The following is a 23768-nucleotide window of genomic DNA, read 5'->3' as shown; positions in this document are numbered from 1 at the left end:
TGATGTCTTCAAATCAGGACTGGGTGCCTTTCTGGAGGATATGCCTTAGCCAAATACAAGTTATATTGCTGGGCTCAATAGAGAGGCAATTAGGTGAAATTTAATGGCCGTGACACATAGGAGGTCAGACTAGATGAACTAATAGTCCCTTCTGGCCTTAAATATTATGAAATCTATGTTCTGTTCAGTTTCTCCTACTTAGCATGGGCAAAGCACCCAGAATGAAACACAAATTTGAAATGATCAAAAATGTGCCTCAGGGAAAGATGAAAAAAAGGTGTGAGAGAAAAGCCTCATGAAAAGTAACCTTATCAATAGGAGGAGTGAGAATCCTGCAAGACGATATTTTCAAAGAAACAGAATGACCAAGTATGTAATATTCCCTTCTCTAAAGATGCCATCTGGAGAGCAAGAAGCTGTAGGGATGTCCTAGCAGAAAATGAGAGTAAAGCCACAACAAGCAGCAATAACAAAGTTAATGCCAAAACTTCAAACAGCTAGTTTGCTTTTTTTAAATAGCATTAACAATATATAGAGGATTTCACACATGCAACACCATGCATGACATTCAATGCAGAAATGCAGAAATACATAGCAATCAGTGAAAAAGAAAAAAAAACCAGATAGAAATTAGGAACATCCCCAAATAAAACTACACTATTATAAACAACAACAAAGACACAATAACAACTTTTATTTTAAATGTATATATGGGACTAAATGACTTAGCCAAGGTCCCCTTGATTTGCTTGAATCAGCTTTGAATGTATAGATAAAAAGCTACTGGGAAATCATTAAATGTTCTGAGTTTGAGTTTTATCAATATACTGAAGACATTCAGATCTATGCCGTCAAACTCTCCAAACTTATATTCTGCACTTTCATTGTTTTCTGTGGTGTCTGAAAGAAATAGGGGTCTGGATGAAAGCAAATTGGATACTAGTCTAGATAAGACAAACAAGTTGTTTATTGGCAGATGGAAACATTTAGAACAATAGACAGTGGTGTCTGTAGCACATATTGAATGTAACATTTGCCTATCTTCTGCCAACATGATTAATGGCTTTCTTTTATCTAGGTTCCCTCACTACCCTTTGATTAGCGGGGATGGCCCACTGTACCTTTGGCCAGCACTGTCTGGCCAAGATGATGTGACTTGTCCTCTCCTAAAATAGACCTCACAATAGTCTTTCAAACCTGTCTCATCCTCACTTTAGACTACCGTAGTGTGCTCTACTTAGTACTATTTATAAATGCCACCCAGAAGCTTCTGCTACTATAGTATACATCTAGCTGTCAACCTTCTAAGTAGGACAAGCCACTAGAAACACATAACACCTGTGCTCAGATCTCTACACTGGCTTCCTTAGGATGTCCAGGCGCAATTAAAAGTCTTTAATGGGAGCATTCAGTGCAAAAGTTTTGCTTACCTCAATTTTCATTTAAAATATACAGTTCTCCTTTAATGTGTCTGTCTGTCAAAAAGCTACTATATTTTTTGCTCGTTTGACCCCCCAATAATAAACAGGCCCAGTTCTTAGAGCTGTGCCAACATTGCTGCTTCTGGAAACAAGGAAGCAAACTAAAAAGCCACATACATTTAAACTTCCCTATTATCAATATAGGAAATTGACTGAGGAGTATGGGGGACAATGTTTGCAAATGGGAAAAGACACAAAATCAATAGGAAATAAAAAATTTCTAAGGGAATTCTACAAATAGAAAAGTTTTCTTTGAAACAAAAAAGAGAAAAGAGATCAAGCTAAGAAATTTTCTTGACATGACTGTCTTTTTAAAGAATTTACTGAAACGCTAGACCCTCTTTCCCTGGCAGAGTCTGACAGTATAAAAATATCATCTTTTCTAAGTGATTTCTTTTTTTTAAATTAACCTTTAAAAATTCCTTTGTTTTCTGAATAATTTGGTACCCTTAACTTATTCATAACAATATCTGTATTTATTTTCTGTGCTTCCTAATGCAGTCGTATACTGTTCAAGGCTGTCCATTTCAAAAATCTTTAATCTACTCTTGGATATGTCAAGTGAAACAGAACTCAGTTCTAGCATGATGTCCACAGTGCTGATCTCTGAAAAGTATATAAATTGAATGTAACTATGGTAGTGATACTGACAGCAACGAGGAGATCTGACCATATACTTTCAATTCTGTATGACAACCACATTTGTGATCGCTAGACAAAATAGGATCACTTCAGATCAAATATACAATATGAGAGAACCATCCACCGACAGTGATGCCATTCTAAACATTTTCATAAACACAAGTTACAATCCATACTGCAAGGAATAGCCCCTTCCAACCAATAGACATGAGGGAAATTACTGTCTACATATATACCACTAACAGAAAAGTCCCAGTGCAAACATGCTAAGATCTTACAGATCTGGGGCACTGTGTCAAGGATTTTTATTCCATAAAAGAAACTGGGACCTTGGGACAGGTTTAGGTTGGATATTAGGGAAACTCTTTTTCACTAGGAGGGTGGTGAAGCACTGGAATGGGTTACCTAGGGAGATGGTTAGGCCTCAACTGGAGTATTGTGTCCAGTTTTGGGCACCGCATTTCAAGAAAGATGTGGAGAAATTGGAGAGGGTCCAGAGAAGAGCAACAAGAATGATTAAAGGTCTTGAGAACATGACCTATGAAGGAAGGCTGAAGGAATTGGGTTTGTTTAGTTTGGAAAAGAGAAGACTGAGAGGGGACATGATAGCAGTTTTCAGGTATCTAAAAGGGTGTCATCAGGAGGAGGGAGAAAACTTGTTCACCTTAGCCTCCAATGATAGAACAAGAAGCAATGGGCTTAAACTGCAGCAAGGGAGATTTAGGTTGGATATTAGGAAAAAGTTCCTAACTGTTAGGGTAGTTAAACACTGGAATAGACTGCCTAGGGAAGTTGTGGAATCTCCATCTCTGGAGATATTTAAGAGTAGGTTAGATAAATGTCTATTAGGGATGGTCTAGACAATATTTGGTCCTGCCATGAGGGCAGGGGACTGGACTCGATGACCTCTTGAGGTCCCTTCCAATCCTGGAGTCTATGAGTCTATGAGTCTATGGTGGAATCTCCTTCCTTAGAGGTTTTTAAGGTCAGGTTTGACGAAGCCCTGGCTGGGATGATTTAGTTGGGAATTGGTCCTGCTTTAAGCAGGGGGTTGGACTAGATGACCTCCTGAGGTCCCTTCCAACCCTGATATTCTACAATTCTATGAGAGATATTTTACCAGTCTTTGAAGGGAAACTGTACCCATTTCCCTCAAAACGGCACACCTTTTTTTAAAAAAAATCCACTCAAAGGGTGAAATTTGCTATGATGCTGAGAACACAAGGCCTAGCACTATTCAGGTCCCTAACATGAGGCTCCAGGGGTACCTTCTCTTGTCCCTTTGCACGGGGATGAATGTCACCCCCTATGAATAAACTCAAAGAAATATGTATATCCATCTATCTATACATAAAATATGAAAGTTCATTTGGAAATATTTTGAAACTTTAGATTTCTGCAATTAAATAAATGGACCTATTTTTCTTTCCATGTCGTAATGCAGCATTCTTTCATATTAAAAATTAAAATGTTCATTTGCATTTATGACTCTAGGGCTATGAGACAGTTTAGCTGCCAAGGGAAAAGCTATACTCCTTCTACATGAAGCCAAATTCCAGACCTGGTCATGTCTACCCTGGGAATTGGCCCTTGTTACAGCTTTTGGTATAGCTGCACCTCTGCAACCCTTAGTGTCAACACGTATAGTTGATATTGACACTGGTGGAGCTTACTCCAGTTTCAAGAAGGGATAAGCTTCATCAGTGTAAACAGGACCTTTTCCCATCTATACTATAGGTTTCTTCCAGTGCAGTTACTCTATTGGCTGGACACCAATGGCTGCAATCAAGTCTAAATCCTCAATGCAAATCCCCAATTGCTACCATCAAATAGGTATCAATGTTATGTCAACTAAGGAATCCCCAGAGATGGGAAGGGAAGGGGACAATCAAATGCTAAGAAGCTCATCCAGCCTGATGTAAAGCCTAGTCAGGGGAGACCACCTTCTTCTGGTCAGGAACAAGTACCCTCATCTTCAATCTTCTAGCAGTTAGGATGACAGCCCCCGTCCCTGCCTCTGGGACGGGGGCTGCCCACAGTGACACAGTGACAGGCTGGGAAAGCTCTGTAAGACAGAAACCTAAGTGATCAATGGGAAGTAAATCTGCTGGACTTGAGATGTAGTAAGATTTTGGTGCAGACTCCCTTGGCCAGGGCGGAGGCAGACCCAAGTGAGACAATCTTCCCCCAGTATATTCACAGGGATTAGGACTACCACAGCAGACATCTCCAGTAACCGTGGGACAGCATATGAATTCCCTCCCAGTGTCTCTGTTCTTGACACTGGCCATCTCTGTGGTTATTGGTTGGGATTGGCGACATTTTCAGGAAATTATCTGCACACTACAAAAACAGGAGGCAGTGGCAGGTCTGGGACCACTAGGACTAGAAGAGTTAGGAGAACCATCTGACTCTCTTCAGGGGGAGTTCAAGGTCCCCAAGATATGCATCCAGGTCACAAACAGGTGCAGTAGCCAGAAAATTGTATTGCTGGATTTAGAAGCCCAGATTAGTGGCACAGATTTTGTCTACTAACAAAGGGGAGGGCTCTGTGCTGAGCCAGGGCTACAATCAAATTGCTGCTGTGAATGATGAGGTGATAGAATGCCCAACACCTGAGGCAGGACCCCCATTTTATACTTTGAACAGAATGCCTATCCTGCATTGACCATGATAAACAAACTGGGAAGTGAGGACCCTGTTACTGCTATCCTGGTTGTATTGCCAGGCACTCCTGTAACTAGAATGTGACATCCCTTGTGCTGAGAACTTAGGCTGGGAGAAGACCTTGTACAGTGTATTGGCTCACTTTTAGCAGCCTGGCAACCACCAAGAGGTCAGAGAATGCTATGCCTCTTGTTCTGAGAGCCAATTAACCACCCTGTAAAGAAGTTAGCCGGGGCTCGTCCCTCTCTGTGTCGATGGGGAGCCACACTGCCTCACTATACACTGTTGATGTCTTGGGGGAATTAGTGTGGCTGTGGGAGTCTCCCTTGGAGGCCCTTGCGGCAACTGAAATAATCACAGTAAGTCCAGACCCTAGGTCAGGGCAGGGCAACAGTGAGTCAGGTGCTCAGGCCCTCAGGCAGGGGCTGAGCAGTAGTAATACAAACAGTAGCACTAAGCCCAGGCCCTGGGTCAGGGTGTGACAACAATGAGTCAGGCTCTCAGGCAGGGCTGAGCAGTAGCAATGAGTCCAGGCCTCCAAGGGACCTGGGAGGGGGGAGCCTGCCACCTGTGAGTTGGGTGGCAGGGGGGATGCAGGCCTTCCAATCCAGTGTATCCCAGCCTGGGGCCCTAGCAGTGATAGACGACCCACTGCTGTGTCAGTGGGGATCCTGGTCGCAACACACTGACATGGGCTCTGGCAGTGCTGCAGCCAAACTAGAGTCGGCTGCCCCTGGGCTACTTCCAGACTCCCCCACTAGTGATACCTGGGTCATGGTGGTGTCCAGCATCATGGGTTCCTCGGGGTAGTTGGTGAGAGGCAGATCTGGCAGCTTCTCTGGGTAGCTGGCTTGGGGCAGGCCAAGCAACTTCTCTGGATAGTGGGTGTGGACAGGTCTGCCCTTGGGTGCACCTAGGGCTGCAGGAGCTTCCCAGTCATGGGCCAGGCAGGAGGCATCTGGCCTCCCTGGTGTCTGTCCCTCCAGTGAGTTTTCAGGTTAAGCCTTTGTACTTCTGGGGTGCTGTCTGACCCTCTGAAGCATGGGCTCAGAACTCCCTAGCTCTGCCCACTCCAGTGTCTGGAAGGGCTTGTTCCTCTCTGGGGTGGTGGGAACCACACTGCCTCACTACACACCCCAAAGTGCATCCCAAAAGGCCTCCTTGATTCCACTCCCCTGATCAAAACTCCCTTCAAGCAAATTGGGATGGCTATGGTGGGTTAATAATAATGATATATCTATCTCATAGAAGTGACCTTGGAAGGTCATTGAGTTCAATCTCCTGCCTTTGCTAGCAGGACTAGGTACCATCCCTGACAGTTTGTTTGCGTTGTGTCCCCCTCTCTGTAAATGGCCCCCTCAAGGATTGAACTCCCAAATGTGGGTTTAGCTGAGTAATGCTTAAACCACTAAGCTATCTCTTCTCCTTACCCACTGGTTACAGAAAAGCTGGTAGGATACCAATACATTCTTGTAATTGTAGCCCACACCACCTAGTACGCAAAGGCCATCATGCTATGCTCCACAAAGGTGACAGCAGTCCTGCTGAAACTTATGAAACTCTTAGTGATTAGGGATCCCCCCTAAAAAAATATTGACTGATTAGGGGAATAACTTTACATCCCAGGTAATGCAGGAGCTATGCTCCCTATTGAGGATCATGTCACTATAACCCCTATGATCTGCAGATAAATGGGTTAGTTGAGAGATTCAACAAAACCTGAAGGAGATGCAATTTGTGGCCTCCAATTCCAGGCATTGGGATCAGCTACTTCCACCCATTTTGTTTGCGGTAAGGGAGGTACCACAAGTTTCCACCATATTCTCTCCCTTTGAACTATTATATTGGCAATAGTCTTAAGGAAGATTAGACCTCTTATGGGAGGTCTGGGAAGAGAAGTATCCAAAGGTGACCAGTACAGTTCAGTATGTTATCCAATTCAGAGAACACCTCAAGAAGTGAGGAGTTTTTGCTCATGAAAACCTGTTGTACGACTAGCAAGTGCAACAATAATCATGCAAGCAGAGTGCATACCTATGGACCTTCCAGCCTGAGGACCAAATACTATTTTATTGCTTCCTGACATGGAATACGAGTTGCTAGCCAGGTGGCAAAGACTTTTTCAAGTGGTTTGTTGGTCATCCTTGTGGATAACGATGTCTATCTGCCCAGGAGGCAAACAGAAACTAGGCTGTACTATGTGAACCTGTATAAGCATGGAAAACCACAGAAAGGTGTTAACTACTTATCCATCAGAGCTAGAGCTGGGGATTCAAGTGTCAATTCCCCAAGAGCCAATGCAAGTTAAGATGGGAGACCTGAACTCCTGTCTGAACAAAAAGCTCAGGTTTGACACCTTGAAGCCTTCCCCCATTTATTCTCCTCTGCACTTTGTCAGGATCTGGCTGATACACCACCACATTGAGAAAGTCCTGCAACAGCAAATGAAGGAGAACCCTCAGCCCTTACCTTGGATGATGTGGGAGACCATCTCGGAGGAGTTGCAAGCTATGCTGGAACTAGACATAGTCCAAGAATCCCAAAGTGACGGTCAAAGTCCCATCATTCTTTTCTCAAAACCCAGTGCGCTTCTGCATAAACTTCTGAAAAGTGAATGTGATCCAATGCCTTAAATGGATCAGCTATTGGTACGTCTAGGGCCTATCAGGTATATCAGTACTTTAGATCTTACAAAAGGGTTTTTGCAGTTCCCCTTTTCACCTGCATTGCAAGAAAAAAGCAGTCTTCTCAACACTCTTCAGGCTCTTGCACTTCATAATAATGCCCCTCAGCTTACATGAGGAAGCTGTAAAATTTCAACAGTTAATGGACCTGGGGCTCAGATTGGGATGAGCCCTTGCAACAAATATGAGCTGTTCTCCAATCACTGGCTGAAGCGGGTCTCATGGCCAATCCAGCCAAATGCAAACTGGTGAATAAAGACGTCACTAACTGGGTTATAACATGGGAGGAGGACAATTTAAGACACTAGTTAGTCAAGAGCAGGCATTGGTGGCTTGTCCTATTCCTTGAACAAAGAAACAGGTAAGATGCTTTGTTGAGCTAGCTGGCTATTACAGGCAATTTATTCCTGGTTTCACAACCATTGTAGTCCCTCTGAAGGACTTAAGAAAAAGTTGCAGTCCGAAGAAGATCCACTGGAGTGACAACTGTGAAAAGGCTCTTAACACCTTGAAAAATGGGTTGTGCTAGAAGCCAGTCCTCTTCATTTTGCATTTCTTAATAATTTGCAGACAAACAACTCAGATGTAGGCCTGGGTTCTGTGCATCACAGGAGGTGAATGTTGAGGAGCACCCCATTCTGTACTTATATAGGAAGCTGTTCCCCAGTGAGAAGGCCTACTTCATGATTGAAAACGAGGCACCAGCAGTCATGGGTATAGTCCATAGAGTCCCCTTAGATATTATTACTATGTAATACCTTTCCCTCATTAAAGATCACACACCCCTCTAGTGGCTAAAAACCACAACTGAGAGGAACCCTCCCATTATGCTATAGTATTTAGCTCTCCAGTCCAATTGTTCGAGCATGCAACATCATACCAGAGCAAAACACAGCATTATGGACTTCTTTACACAGGAAATAGGGGAATTGGGATCTGATGGGGGATCCCAAGTTCTGTCGTGACCACCCCAGTCAGTAAAGAGTTAAATAGCTCTGCTGAGCATAATCAGCCCCAGCCCAGTGCACCTGTAAGGGCTGTCAAATGTGAAGAGGAGCATCTCCGTAAAAGGGAGGATCCAACCCCAGTGGAGGGTGGCATTCAGGGGGAAGCAGAGCTAGAACTTCTTGGCCTCATAGAGCAGGGGCTACTTACCCATATCATTGCTGAAGAGCTGCTGCCACCTGGACCCTCTTGAGAGGTAGAGGGACCACCTACTTTGCTTTGTTTTTCATTAGAGCCCAAGATGCCCAGCCTGAGCCTCTCAGATACTTAGGGGGTTAGGAACCCAGCCCCCTTTAGAGAGACGATTTACCTTTGTGCTTTCCAAGGAACACTGGGATGAGCCCAGACTGTGGGCTGCAGGATTATTTCATTTTCCTTTTCTTTTATTTCAGACTGCAGTCATACCCATGAGGGGGGAAACATATCCCTAAGACTTGCAGCTGAGAGGCTGCACTCCAATTCAGTGCCACAGCAACACCTAGAGCCAGAGAGAGTCATTGGGGATGAGAGAGAGGCCACCCTCATACTAAGGGGATGCACTAGCGGTACCACCTAGGACACCAGGACTATTACATTACTTCATGTGAAAAAGCATGACAATTAATGTAATTCACATCTTCAGTCTGTTTATTTTCACATACCTCATTGCCATAGTCTTACTCCCATACTAAAGCTTTGCATTAAACATGCAATTATCAGATTAGCTTCTGAAGGCCTTTGATTCTGAAACTGGTCCCATACAACAGGCTTGTCCATGTAAAGCTGGCAGCAGTGCAAGATTTCTTGCAAGCACTTCCATTTGTATATTGCCACCTACACCATGAGGAAAGTGCTCTGTGGTGGTATGATTTCAAAATGAAGGACCTGATCCCGCCTTAACAGTGGTGTTTACACCAATATAATGTTGGTGCACTACAGTTGCTTCCAACTTACATTGGTACAAGTGAGAACCAAACTAGGCTCCAAGTCTACCATCAATATCTGGTTCATCCTCTGTTTGGAAGATGGAGGTGGACTTAATGATCTAATAGTTCTTTATATCTAACTTCTATGACTTACTTAATATATGGTCACAGAGACAATCAGTGACTCAGACAAGGTGTATCTCTGGCATATCGAGTATCTGAGAAGAGTACTACTGCCATGGGAAGGCTGGATCCACCATGACAGCCAAGCCAATGTAACTATTTCTCAATATCTTATTGAGACACAACTTTTTTCACATTTTCATAACAAAATTTCCTATAATCTATTAAAAAAAAACAGGTAATATATATTTTGCTCCCCTGGATCAGATTCTGCTTTCAAATACACTAGTATAAATCCAGAGCAATTCCACTGATGTCATCAGAACTATTCCATATTATCACTGATGTAACTCAGGTCAGTTCTTGTCCCAGGACATGTAGTAACTCCACTGACATCAGTGGTGTCACTCTGGATTTACATGTGTAAATGGGATCAGACTTGGCCCTCTGATTCAGGGGCTTCTGATAAAGAATGGAAGATGTAGGATGCTAGAATAACCAGATCTAATTTCAAAAAGCAACTTTAGGGGGTTTTATTGCATTGTACAAGAGACTCTGTTCCCTCTCCCTGTGTCTCTCTGACCCTCTGTTAGTTCAGAACACAACATGTCTCTTGTGTATAGATCAAAAGCTTTGCACTATAAGTAAGATGAGATGTTGTTCCACTCACAGATCTTGAAAGCCAGAAATCAGAAAATATTTTGTATCAACAGGTCTGCATTGAAACCATTCACAATCAATGTCTTACCTGATGAGTGAGCTCTTCCTCCTTGTCCATCTCCAGCACATTCTGGTTCAAGTCACCATGAGAAATGGTAACTGCCTTGTAATAAAATTGCACCCAATATTTATAGGTGCTGCTACAATAAAGGTTAGTTTGAACAGAGTTTCTATAAAGTTCTTTTCCCAGAAGTCCATGGCAGATGATGAACAATAAAAAGCAAACCCTCATGTGTCATGGCAGTTTGCTGGAATAGTGTTAAAGTAGTAAACTGATGAGTGCACATTTCTAGCTGACTGCCTGAAAACAAAAGAGAACTGAGCATAAAACTGTTTTGCTCAACTTTTTTCCCCACAAAAGGTTTTTGTTATGCAATGAACCATTTTTTATTCTGGAATAGAATCTATTGTTAGACTCCTTAGAGGTAAAACCTTTACTGGGCATTCTAACAACAATATGTTGTTGAGGCACACAGACAGAAATTTGAAAGGAAAAGCACATTGTAAGAATAGAGTGTAGCACCAGATTGTAATTTTGAGTGCTTGTGTCACTCATTAATGTTGAAGCATTTGGTTATTTCTGCTTTCCCCCATAAAAAGACTTCCAAGATCTGTCAGAATTCAGTGCTCGCTCAGCTACTCGTTTTCATGGTCTCTTATTCATAACATACACACAGTTCTTTCTTTTCCCCGCGTGTACCTTTAATTGTTGGATTCCAACATTGCAAAAGATAGCACAGGATTGTCAGGAGGTGCCTTCCACTTAACTTTCTCCACTAAACCCAGCTCAGGCTCCAAGTGCCCCCCTTACTTCCTGTTCCAACCAATCATATATCTTTCTCTAACTGAGCTAATTAACTCATTAGGTCCAGCCATTGCTCCCAAGTGCAAAAATCCCCACCATGACAGGTTAATTAATTCCAATGAAGCTTGTAATCTTCTCTTTTATGAAATTCCCTAAGTGACCAAGGTGCTACTAGTGCTCTGAGCTTGTCTCTCTCACCAACAGTTGATCCAATGTCCATATTACCCTCCTCCTCCTCCTACTACTACTATTACACTCCTACTACTTCGGATCGGCGGGCAGCAATTGATCCAGCAGGGATCGATTTATCAAGTCTAGTCTAGATGCGATAAATTGATCCCCAAGCCCTCTCCTATCAACTCCTGTACTCCAGCACCATGAGAGGCACAAGCAGAGTCGACGGGGAGCAACAGCAGTCAACTCACCACGGTAAAGACACCACAGTAAGTTGATCTATGTCGACTTCAACTACATTATTCACGTAGCTGAAGTTGCGTCACTTAGATCGATCCCCACCCCACCCCCAGTGTAGACCAGGGCTAAGATATTCCCTCACCCATCTTTATCACACTTGCACATAGACTTCTCTTCATTGTTTATTAGAGTGAAAAGGAATTCAAAGGATAATGTTTAATTGGAACTTATGCAAGGTCCTCTAGCTGAAGAGGAGAATAGTGAGTGGACAGTACAATACAAAACTTTGCTGAGTACATGCCTGCTGACAGCCACTCAGTAACCTTGTTTCATAGTGCGTAACCATTATGCTTAATTCAGAGTTAAAATTCAATGTAATTGATTTAACATATTGTTTTTATAAGTGGAATTAAAACTGTATTTGTAAAACTGAACCCAGAGATGACCCAGACCTGTGGAAAATGGGGGGGTGGGGAGAGTAAGAGCAGCAGCTTCAGCAGATTTTACTTAGCTTCCTCAGTCCGTGTGAGCATGTACAAGCCAAGCAGCAACTTGGGGGGGGGATGCCCCTCCCCAATGTGTCGCCTCTGACTGAACCCATAAAAGTAGTAACTAAAGTCCTGATCAAGCAAAAACTTAAGCACCTACCTAACTTTGTGCACATTGACTCCAACAGATTATTTATTTGCTTAAAGTTAGCATATGTTTTGATACATGTGTCTATCCAATGTCATTTAAACAACTTATTTAAGTAGCACTGCACCGTAAGATTTGCCCCCCCTAATCTCTTATATGTGTCCCCAGTGTAGTATGCACCCCACTGTGCCACTTCCCCAGTGTGTGTACTAGGGCAAGGGGAAGATGACTGCTGGTGTACAGGCAATGGGTCTGTAAGCCTCTGTTTGTGGGGCTTGTGGGCTTTGCCCTGTATGCTTCCTTTTCCACCTTAATTTCATGTGCTACAGTAAAGTGTTTACCTGGCCTTGCTTAGCTTGTGAGATGTGGTGGGATCCACAGCTCAGGGCCTAATTCTTTTCTCAGGTAAACTGGTGAAACCCATATGCAGTCAAATGATAGAGCTGCTCTGGTATAACATAAAGCAAAATTTGCCCGAAATGGTTTGGCAGAAGGCTTAGCCACAGTCTTTATCTGTTCTTTCTGCATATCCCTACTGCTGCATGAATTCTATAGCCAAATAATTATTCATCAAGTCTCTTTTTCCATGCTTCCCTTAGGAGAAGCATTCATTTTCTCATAGAATTGTTGTTACTATGTAGGTATTACTTGCCAGATTGCATTTATGGAAAGTGCCCGGAGTGGAGTGGAAGAAATGCAGAAAACATTCTGATTCTCAGAGGTTGTCTCCTGCAGTGCATCTATTTTATTACCAGCTGATATAAATCTCTAGTTTACAGAATTGCAGAATTCTTTCCCTTGACTGCTAAGGTAACATTTTACTGCACGACAGTGTTCCAACAGCCTTCTGAGTGCAGGCAGGAGAGAAGCAGCCTTGCCATACAATAGCATAGGAATTCCTTCCATTCCAGATCCACGCATTTAAACATTTATTTTAGTTCCTGACAGCATTTTTGTAGATAGTGAGAAATTTTACCATATTTTTGATACACGTGGATGACATGGCGTTGATACTTGCCTAACAGGAAAAGGAAATTATTGGTGGGTGGTTGGTTGGTTGGTCGGTTATTTAGGTGTTTATACTGTGCTAAAAATCGTAAAGGAACAGATGGAGTTGTGTCTGCCCCATTGAGTTTACTAAAGGCCCATTCCTGCAAACATGATCACTGCTTTCCATTGCAAGTAGTGCCACGATTTCAGTGGGATGTGAGGGGTCAACCATTCTCATATATACATCAGCCTCTTCCAGCTTCTCCCACAAATACTATTTGTTTTTGTGTTCAGGTGTCTGGGGAGGGATGTCAAAGTTAGAATCAGGACTCACAATTTGTCAGACCACTCTCTTTATTAGCGCAGCGCTCCGCCAATAACATTCAGAATATGTGAGTGGCCATACAAGGCCCAAACAGTCTTATTTATACAGATAAAAGAGCGGGAATTTAGACAAAGGGACAAAGAAATCAAAACAGAAAAATTCACCTGGGGCACAGCATGCATATCCTATTTCCTTACTAACTGTTATCGATCTAAGGCTAATGCTTTACCAATTGCCCTTAAATGGTGCAATTGTTCTATGTTAATGTCTGTATTCCTGACACCTGGTTGCAACATTCCAACAACTTTGCTTAAAGGTACAGACAACATTTCTTTAATCCTTTCTATTCTTACTATATAATTCATTCTACTTTCACAATCCCTCCTTTTGGTCAGGCGTACGCCATGACCAACCCTTACTGAGTTCCACAAATTAACCGTTCCTTATCTTTTAGTTCATCAGCGATATTCAAAATCATCATATTAGCACTCTGTTTTGGGGCAGCCATCTGGGTGACACAATTCTGGATAGAACAGGAGATTAACTGAAAGCATACAAAAATCACTAAGATTCCAAACAGGATAGTTAGGGCTCCCTGAAACAACCAGTTTCCTATGCCAGAGAAATTGAACAGGTTACTTAGCCACTTCCATAAAGAACTCAGCTCTTCATGAGGAAGATATGCGATTTGTTCTAAGTGACTAGCGTGATCTATTACCTCATTGGTATTGTCAGGTATAAACACACAACATTCTTTTCCAGTGAGAGCACAGGTCCCTCCTTTGGCCGCCAGCACTATGTCTAAGGCTTGACGGTTTTGGAGGGCAACCTGTCTGATCACCCCTGTTTCTTTGGCCAGGGTTTTTAAACTTTCTCCGGTTCCATTTGCCATTATTTCAACCACTGCTTGTAACCTTAGGAGACTTTTTGCGTGGTGCATTACTCCCCCAAGTGGGATAAAGGAACTGCCAATAGCCTCTTCCCAGGTGTTATTACTGTTCCATATTGTGTTAAACGGACAAGGTCCTCCAGTGAGGTCTGGGGAATTGAGTGGGATAGCCAGGACAGGAACACCAGTTTGAGACTGGGCTGGGATGTGGCTGTAGACCCAGCATTTAGAAATAATAAGGGTCTGAGCTATCCACACTTGCTGCTGGATAAAAGAATTGTCATTGTGGACTCCCCAGACCTTAAGACACCAGCAGCTGAAGAACAGGCACCACCAGAGGTGCATGTTGGAGGCAGGGCCCTTCTGGTTCTGACAACCTCAATTGAGGGAACTGCAGTTACATTTTTATGTCCACTAGGCAGCAGGTGCTAGGCTCACTACTGCTTCTTCTTGGGCCTTGCTTTATGTAGTCGTCTGCTTCTGGCAACCCTTACGAGAGCTTAGATTGTAAGGTATTGCAGGCTGTTCCTCTACGTCTTCTTCTGGAGTCAAAAAATTGACTCTGCGTGGTCCTTAGGTGGTGGTTGGTTCACTGGGGGTGGTGCATTCTTACACTGAGAAGCATGTATCCACTCTGAGATGCCAGACAGTTTAACAGCCGTTCCTTGACTCTGGCTATAACAATGGCCTTCACACCTTATCTTTTCCTGATGCATACATTTCTTATTTACACAAATAGATTGAGAATACAAACAGTAGTATTTTATATCGAACAAATAAAATCCTGCTCCTACATATCCCCCTTTTGACACTAAGATTATTAATCGCCAGTGTCATTTTTTATTTAGTTCATGTAATAGAAAATACTGGGAGATGATTTGGGCCTGTGGCTTTAGCTTTGCACACATTTGTTTTATTTACCAGCACATTGTAAACATTTTAATTACACACATACAATTTAAAACCAAAAACACAATTAGGGGTAGTAACATTAGTATGCCAGTAGTTGTGGGAAACCATCCAGAAAATATGTTATACCAATGGCAAGCTATGATGTTTTTTTGTAGTGGCAATTTTTAACATGTCCCCATTTGTGTGTATAATATGAATGGTCCAGTAGGTTGCTAACACTTTTTAAACACTTTTCCCCAAGAATTAACACATACACATAGCCCATTATACAGTACTTTGGATTATTTGAAAGACAAAAATAACATTTTTCTATTTTTTTTGGGGTAGCATTGATTATTACTTAAAAGATTTTTTTCTTTTACAAATACCCTTGCTGATTGCAGGCAAAACAGAGGAATTACCCCATATTTTTCTGTGTCTTTTTTTTTTTTTTTTTTTGTTCTATAGGCAGGCTGGGTTTTAATGGCTTTTACTTTTTAAGGGTTATGCGGAAATTATTTTACTGTTTAGTTATTAAATTTATGAGGTGGTGTACCTTAAGTTTTTTTTTTATATATCAGACCAGGTTTGTAATGTTTTTCCTGCTGTGTTAAACTTTAAGTTTATTCACAGATAATAGCTGAGAAGCATTATTACCATATTACTTTAAAGGATTTTTTCAAAAATCATACACTCTAACTTGTTACAGGGGTACTTACTAACATTAAATTTATTTCAATGTTTAATATTAACAATAACATTAGCATTAAATCTATTAAAGGTATCTTGTTATACCATGCCTTTTATGTAGGCAATTTATTTGCTGACCAGGTGTTATTTATTTGCAGCTTCTTTTGTGCTGGCAGTTCTTACCTTTCTTTATCAGTTAGGTAATTTGCATCAACACAGGCTTGACTTTTGGATTTAAAGCCATCAGCAGAGCTCAGAGACTCTGTCTTAACACACAGGGATCTGAAAAAGAAAAAAACAGCCTATTGCGGCTCTTTTTGGAGCCCTAATAGGATTTTAATTCAGCAGCATGTTTCATTTGCATTTCTTTTACCCCTTTTTACAATATACACCGCACATGTCCGAGGGAAAATGCACATTCCTTCTATACTATAACTTTTTAAAAACATTAGCCATATCAATTTTTACATAAGGTGTAACTGTTTCTTTTGTTCTTACAGAGTTTTCATGTATCCTTATTAAAGTGACAGTCTGATTTCACAGAGCCATTTTAAGGCTCAGTGTTTTTAATATTGCTTCTTTTTGTTTTGTGCACCTCACCTCTGCTGTTGCTTCAGAGGGTCACTGTTAATTTCTTATTCTTTCACTACAGCTCTTATCTGCTATTGTTACAAAAAAAACAAACCAAACAAACAAACAGACTCCAGAATCTTTACCTATTCTCCTGATTTTGACTGCCCTATTGCAGCCATGACTTGGTCTTTATTTAAAAACATTTTAATTTTTGTAAAGAATGAAGTTACCCCTTAAGGGTTAAATGATAAATCCCAAAGCCAAACAACACTAATTGCCTGTGTCTTGCAAAAAGGTCTGTCAGTTTTGCAACTTTGAATTAGAGTCAAATGAATTTGTAGTGCCATTAAAAAACAAAAACAAAATCAATTTATCTTACCCCTACAAAACAAGAGTTTTACAAACCAGATGTGCTGGTTTAGATTCTTAGAACTTTACATATTTTCACAGACAAATAGATACATACACTTTTTTTTTTCCTTAACATTTCTTTACACTACTTTGTTTTTACATAGCTGTATATATATTTGGATGATTTACAGGCATTCTTCTGGAAAAGGGCCCATTTTCCCTTCAGAATGGCTGCAAAGAAACCAAGAATTCTCTCTTTAACATGGTCCTTTCTAACATTTTTCACAAAGTTTAACTGCTTAATTCTCTCCAGCCTCTGTAGAGTTAACTTTTCACTCTCTTCCCTTAAATTACTTGTTTATGTCCCAAAATAACACCTTTATCACCTCAGATTTCACCATGTTAAGTATTGTTCCAGGGATTCATGCCTGCACTTACTGCTTTTCTTACTCCTGACACTATGCCCTTAGGGCTTCCAACCTGTTTTTCAGTTTCTTTATCTGTTGCTTGCCTGCTTTTCTGGGCTCGATCCTGCTTTTTTTTTTTTTTTTCCAATGAACCGTTTGTGAGTGTTATTGTGGTCACTTCACAATTTTGAAAGAAGTGTTCAAGGAAAGGGACCAGGAAGGGTGGGGGCTAGTTGAGGAGTCCCCCCTCTTGCTGAATTGGTAGTGGAACACTAACGAATCAGTTTCTGAGGCAGACAAAGGGGAGCAGAACAAGGAGCCTTTTGTCCTTTTTACAATGAGATGGGAGTATGAAGGGGGTTGGATCGATCCGGGGTTTGGAGAACGGAGTAAAGGGGAGCGCTCGGTCTGGTGGTGGGAGAGGAGGCTTTTAATAAAGCTTTTAACTTATTATTTGAATAATTGAGAGGCGAGTTTTGATTTTGTACACCTATGATTTGCCTCTTCCCACCACTGCATGAAACAATTAACCTCTCCTTTAGCCAATTTAGTTTTAGGTTGGCCGAGTTTGTCCTTTAAGACGTCCACTCAGTCTTTGTTCCAAGATTTTAACAGTGGCCACTGAGTTTTGGGATCCCCCTGAGTTAGCCTAGACCATTTTCCCAGAAATTTACAGGAGTCTGGACCCTTTTTACAGGAGTCTGGACCCATCCTAAATACATAAAATGAGCCGGCGTTCATTTAGGGAACTGTCCCGACTTAGACGTCTGGTTACCCATACAGGAGGACTTCACACACCAATCACACAAGAAGGAAATTCGGGTTCGTCAGAGCGATGCCCAGTGCAACACGCAAAAGGAGCCCACAGACTACTGCCTCAATTGCCCTTGCTTTCACACCAGGGATTTTACCCAAAGTGTGGTGCGGCTGCGATTGTGCAGATTCGACTCACTCAGACCGCGGGGACAGGAACCCCTTGGTCGGCCGATCCCCAGACAGAGATGGCACCCAGACTCAAACACTCCACAAGAGGACAGATAGACACAGAGACAGGACAGTCCTCAGTCCGGACAAGACACATATAATTACCTGACCAGATTCCTGATGTCAGATCCCGGGATCCCTACCAGAACAGAGTGGGAACCAACAGGTTCGATGACGTAGACCTCACTGTGGCTGTGCGCCTTTCCGCTCTAGTGGGGGACCGCTTGGGCCAAATGCCCAGGTGCCGGCTGCCATGGTCATCCTACAAAAACAGTCAGGAATCACACAGCCCCAGTGAAAACGGTTGCCATCTCGGTGGAACCTCCAAATTGTCAAAGTTAGAATCAGGACTCACAATTTGTCAGACCACTCTCTTTATTAGCGCAGCGCTCCGCCAATAACATTCAGAATATGTGAGTGGCCATGCAAGGCCCAAACAGTCTTATTTATACAGATAAAAGAGCGGGAATTTAGACAAAGGGACAAAGAAATCAAAACAGAAAAATTCACCTGGGGCACAGCATGCATATCCTATTTCCTTACTAACTGTTATCGATCTAAGGCTAATGCTTTACCAATTGCCCTTAAACCGTGCAATTGTTCTATGTTAATGTCTGTATTCCTGACACCTGGTTGCAACATTCCAACAACTTTGCTTAAAGGTACAGACAACATTTCTTTAATCCTTTCTATTCTTACTATATAATTCATTCTACTTTCACAGGGGGAAAGAAAAGAAGGGTAAGATTCTTAGCTGATGTAAATTGATTTCAGTGGAACTATGCTGATCACACTAACTGAGATTCTGGCTCAGAGATTGAAGCAAAGGCCTCTGATGTGGACCATGACAAATATAGCATACGATATTCATTAATTTCCTCTCCTATGTTACTCACATCATTATGGATAATGAAAACTGAAAGAATTCCTAATATATTTTCCCTCTTTATGTTTGTTCACCATTTGTTCTCTCCTCTCTCCCTTCCTCAAACTCCCTTTCCCCCAGCACTGATAAAAAAAAATAAAATAAGTAATTCATTTCTAGGTCTGACAGTTGCTAATTAGGGGAATACAGTATTTGGAAAGTTTCTTTATAAATAAATGCTGGAATTTATATACTGACTCATGGAAATATTTCTGTGCATCTTAGAGTTTTGTCAAAACCTGCTTTCACATAAATTTAGGGTTAGTGTCCCTTTGCAACTTTTTTAAACATTTGTTGGAATTATTAAAATTTGTCACTGTTTCAACAGAAATGCCAGTGGTTCTTATATGAAATGAACAAATTAGCTCTGACGTAATGGTCTTTTCCATTTCCTTTCTGGTTCTGGAAAGCAGATCCTTGGATTGCTTCTCTAGAAACAAAATTAAGATATTGAATGCACTGACGGAATTAAGTCTTATATAGAGAATCACAGCTGAAAAGATCAGATTCAGCTGTTCATCTGAGACCTGTAGAGAATTCATTTAAACAAAATGAAGGTTGAATAGCTCAAATGATGGATACTGCAAAGCTGTCAGCTGCATTAATTGTGGAATTTGGGTATTAGAGCAATGGGCACACTAAATCCAAGTAATCATTACAAAATTGAAGCTGATATTTAACAGTAAAAAAGACCTTAACTGGACTCCATTTCAAAACAAGTTGAAGTCCCCACAGAAAGGGTGAACTGAGAGAATTAATGAAGAAATGGACTTTGACTTATAGTGTTCTGACTTTCCTTCTAATACACTGTCCAATCCTTTAAAATAACACTTTCCATTGAACAGAGTTCTTAAATTTCTTTTTGTATTATTGTATAATGCTTTAGTGTGTGTGCTCCAGCCGACAGCTGTCAAGAAAATAATAGCTTTAAATAAAATACAGTGAAATAGCTATTATTCAAGTATAATCATTTTAGGGGAATAGGCACTCTGAAGAGATGCTGCTTTTGCTATTTAACTTTCCCATCTTTAAAGTCATACACGTGCCTTGCAACAAAGCACATTTACAAGGTCACCCATATAAATCAATGAAATGAAAAGATAGGGAAGAATCAAGCTCACTTGATCTTTCTGTTCTCACATATTACATTGGGCACTATTAAAAATAAATGATACATTCAAAAAAGCACTAGATAGGTTCCTGGAAGATAGATACATCAATGGCTATTAGACAGAGATGCAACACCATGCTCTGAATGTCCCTAGCTGCTGTTTGCCAGAAGCTGGGCATGGATGATAGGGAATCGATCACTTGATGATTACCTGTTCCGTCCATTCTCTCTGGCGTTGGCCACTGTTGGAAGACAGGAGGATACTGGGCTAGATGAACCCAGTATGACCGGTCTTATGTTTTTATTTTCCCAGTACTTCCTATTTTAAGAATGTATAGAGCAGCAAGATAGTTACATTGTACTGCAATGACAGCCAAATCCTGCCTCAGGTGAATATGCGGAAGTGCCAAGGAAAAGGAATTCACTCCCTTTTGCCATAAAGCAGCTTCACTGAAGCAAATGAAGTATCCCAGAGCAGTTTCACCACAGGTGGGAGCATGGGCGTCAGGTTTGTATAATTTTTGGTGGTGCCTAGAATGGGTCGCAGAGCCGTCCTGTCAATAGGCTGGACTGGGGCAACTGCCCCGAGTCCCGCGCTTTGGGGGACCCCATGCTCAGGGGTGAAAGTAAGCTTGACCGCACTGGCTTCTGCGGCCGGGATTAAAAGGGCTCTAGGCTCCCTGCAGCTGAGGGAGCCCCAAGCCCTTTAAATCCCAGATGGAACTGGGGTGGGGATTTACAGGGCCCGGAGCTCTGCAGTGGCCGGAGCCCTGGACCCTTTAATTTGCCAGTGAGCCCTGGGGGCTCCTAGCCACCTCTGCAGCTGGGAGTCTCATTGATTTAAAGGCTCTGGGGCTCCCAGCCACAGCTGGTGCCCCACGGCCTTTAAATCTTGAGAGGCCCTGCCTCTTCTGGTTGAGGCCACACCTCTTCCAGATGAGGCCATGCCCCCACAGGACTCTGGCAGTACCGGTAAATTCTGTAAATTACTTTCACCCCTGCCCACACTTCGGGGGACTCCGGGTCCAGGCAGAGCTGTCCCATCCATAGGATGGACTGGGGCAACCACCCTGAGCCCCGTGCTTTGGGGGGCCCCGCACTTCAGGGGGACACAGGGTCCAGAGCAACCTGGGGAATTAGTGGAGGGCCTAACACTGGCAGCAGTGAGCAGCCTGGGCCCAGTCCACCCCTGCTCTGCACTCTCCTATCCCCCATTCCACCCCTTCCCCTAAGTGCCCACTCTGCCTCTTTCGGCTTCCACCCCCTCCGGTGGAGCGGGGCAGGCTGAGACCAGGTCGCTCACTGATGCCAGCACCAGGCCCACCGCTTACCCCCCAGGCCATTCTGGATCCTGCATCCACCTGAAGCGCGGGGTCCCCCAAAGCACAGTAAGCGCACCATGGACCCATATAACTTGCCGCCTATGGGTGGGAGGAAGAAAGGCTCTATTCAGAGGCAGGCTGTTTAGCCCTGTGCTCAGCTTTCCCCTGAGTACACTATCCTGCAGTGAGCCCCATGGAACAAGGTTCTGCACTGGCCCCATCCTGCCCCTGCCCCCAAATCCTCTCCTTTTGACCAGAGTTACCATCCCAGCTCTGCTGCCAGGGGAACTTCTGCAGCTGCAAAGGTGAGGGCTGGATTTCCACTTATGTGTTCACCTTTTTAACAATGTTCTATGTACATCCCACCTTCTTTCTTTCTTTGTTGGTAGGGACTGATTTTACTCCTTGGATTGTCAAAGGAGAAATTCAGGCCTGTACAATTATATAAAAGAGAACCTCTTGTGCCAGATATGGCATTTTTCTACAATGTATTTGATAAATCTTACTGTATTAAGTTTATGTATCATTGTGGGCCAGGAATTGTATGTAATTATGTGTGGGAGGGTAACCACAGTTCCTCCAGGAATTAAGAACAGTGAGGGATGATTAGGCAAATTCTCTCAAGTTATAACACCTCCAGAGAGAAACCACCACCTGAAGCAGCTTGCATATACTGGTCTCTGGAGAATCCAGTTTGAACCAATAAAGAAAGGACTTTGCGGGTCAATAGCCTGAAGTTAAACTGACTCAGGGCCTTCTTTCTGATCCAGCAAATGGACAGCACCTCTATCCAAGGGTGGGGGGGGGGCATAATCTTTCCTGTGAAGGGTGGAAAGACTTTAGCCTAGTGGTCCCCATAAAACTGATAGATGATCTCTGGTAACCTTTTAGCATGCCTATAGAACATTTTATTATTCTTTTTATGTTTTCTCTGTAATGCTTCATGCTTAGAAAGAACTGTGTGGTAACTCATAACTGCTGGCAATTACATTGTTTATAGCCTTTCAAGAGAGAGGAAAGTGTAGATGCAGACCTGTTTAAGCAGTCTGACTTGCAGTACTCCTGGGGAATTCTGCACCATTGCGCAATGCAGAATTTTGCAGATATTAATGTTGTGCATGAAGAATTTCCTTTCCCCCCCAGAAATGGGCTGCAGTGCTGCTGGCCGGCACTAGGGACTGCTGGACCCAGCAGAGCCCAGCTCACACATAGAAGACACTGCTGGGAGGAGGGGAAGAGAGCTAGAGAGTCCCCAGCAGCAGTAGTTCCCAGCATACCCACTCAAGCCTAGCACCAAGCATCAGGCTGTTTCTCCTCTGGATCCCTGGGCTCTGAGGGATAGGGGAGTAGATATGTAGTCTGAGTGTGGCATGGCTGGACTCTGAGGGGGGGAAGGAAGAGTGTCTGCATTGGGGGAGACCTGTGGCTATGATCAGGGGGGTGCGGGTATCTGGGTTGGGGGGGCATGGCTGGGCTCCGGAGAGCAGGGGGTTCTGGTGTATTGGCTGGGGGGCCAGCAGCTGGGCTCTAGGGGGAGGGGTTGTGGGTGTCTGCCTCACTCCCCGGCTGCGCTCTGGATGGGGAGGGAACAGAGAGGTTGTCATAACTCTCTTTAACTCTTCTCTCCTGAGGGGATTTCTGTGTGTGTCTGTATTGTTACAGATATAATTGCTGACAGGTGTTTTGAAATAAATTGCCAAAATAATTGAAACTGGTATGATTATGTAGTATTATTTTGTCAAATAGAATTTGCAGAATTTTAAAATATTGTGTGCAGAATTTTTAATGATTTGGTGCAGAATTCTCCCAGGAGTATTCCTGGGCATAGCAAAGTCTAGTCAGGGAACTGTGTAACCTGGAAAAATCTTGGTCAAGAAGCAGAGAGATATAAGGTTCTCTGCCCAAGAAAGGTGATGCCTTTAAGGAGCCACAGAGGGAGAATGCAGATGCAGTTGCCCTGAACTTGAGACCCCTCACAAGCCTGTGAACTATTTAAGCCTTTTTGACAGACTCTGTGGCTTGTGGGCTTATGTGGGATCTAAGTGGTGAATGTAGGCCTAATACGGGGCTGTCTGCACAGAGATGAATTTCACACACTTTTTTATAAGTGGGAGGTAAATATTTCATATAGAGTCCTCCAGATGGCAAAGGAGCAGCTTGGGCAGGTTCTAAATGAAATCTTATCCAGTCTGCCTGAGCTGGAAGAATGTATATGGAGATATACCTAT

General features: G+C 42.8%; 1 protein-coding gene across 1 annotated transcript in view; it reads right to left on the bottom strand.

Annotated features, from left to right (window-relative positions):
- Window positions 1-10285, bottom strand: part of LGSN (lengsin, lens protein with glutamine synthetase domain) — a 32684-nt gene extending 22399 nt beyond the window's left edge. The window contains exon 1 of the mRNA XM_050951633.1: window positions 10256-10285. Within this exon, the coding sequence (XP_050807590.1) occupies window positions 10256-10285 (30 nt within the window). The remainder of the gene's footprint in view (window positions 1-10255) is intronic.
- Window positions 10286-23768: the final 13483 nt, after the last annotated feature.

Source organism: Gopherus flavomarginatus, chromosome 4 (assembly GCF_025201925.1).
Source record: "Gopherus flavomarginatus isolate rGopFla2 chromosome 4, rGopFla2.mat.asm, whole genome shotgun sequence".
In the NCBI taxonomy this organism is placed as follows: Eukaryota; Metazoa; Chordata; order Testudines; family Testudinidae; genus Gopherus; species Gopherus flavomarginatus.
This window is presented reverse-complemented; position numbering and strand designations above follow the sequence as displayed.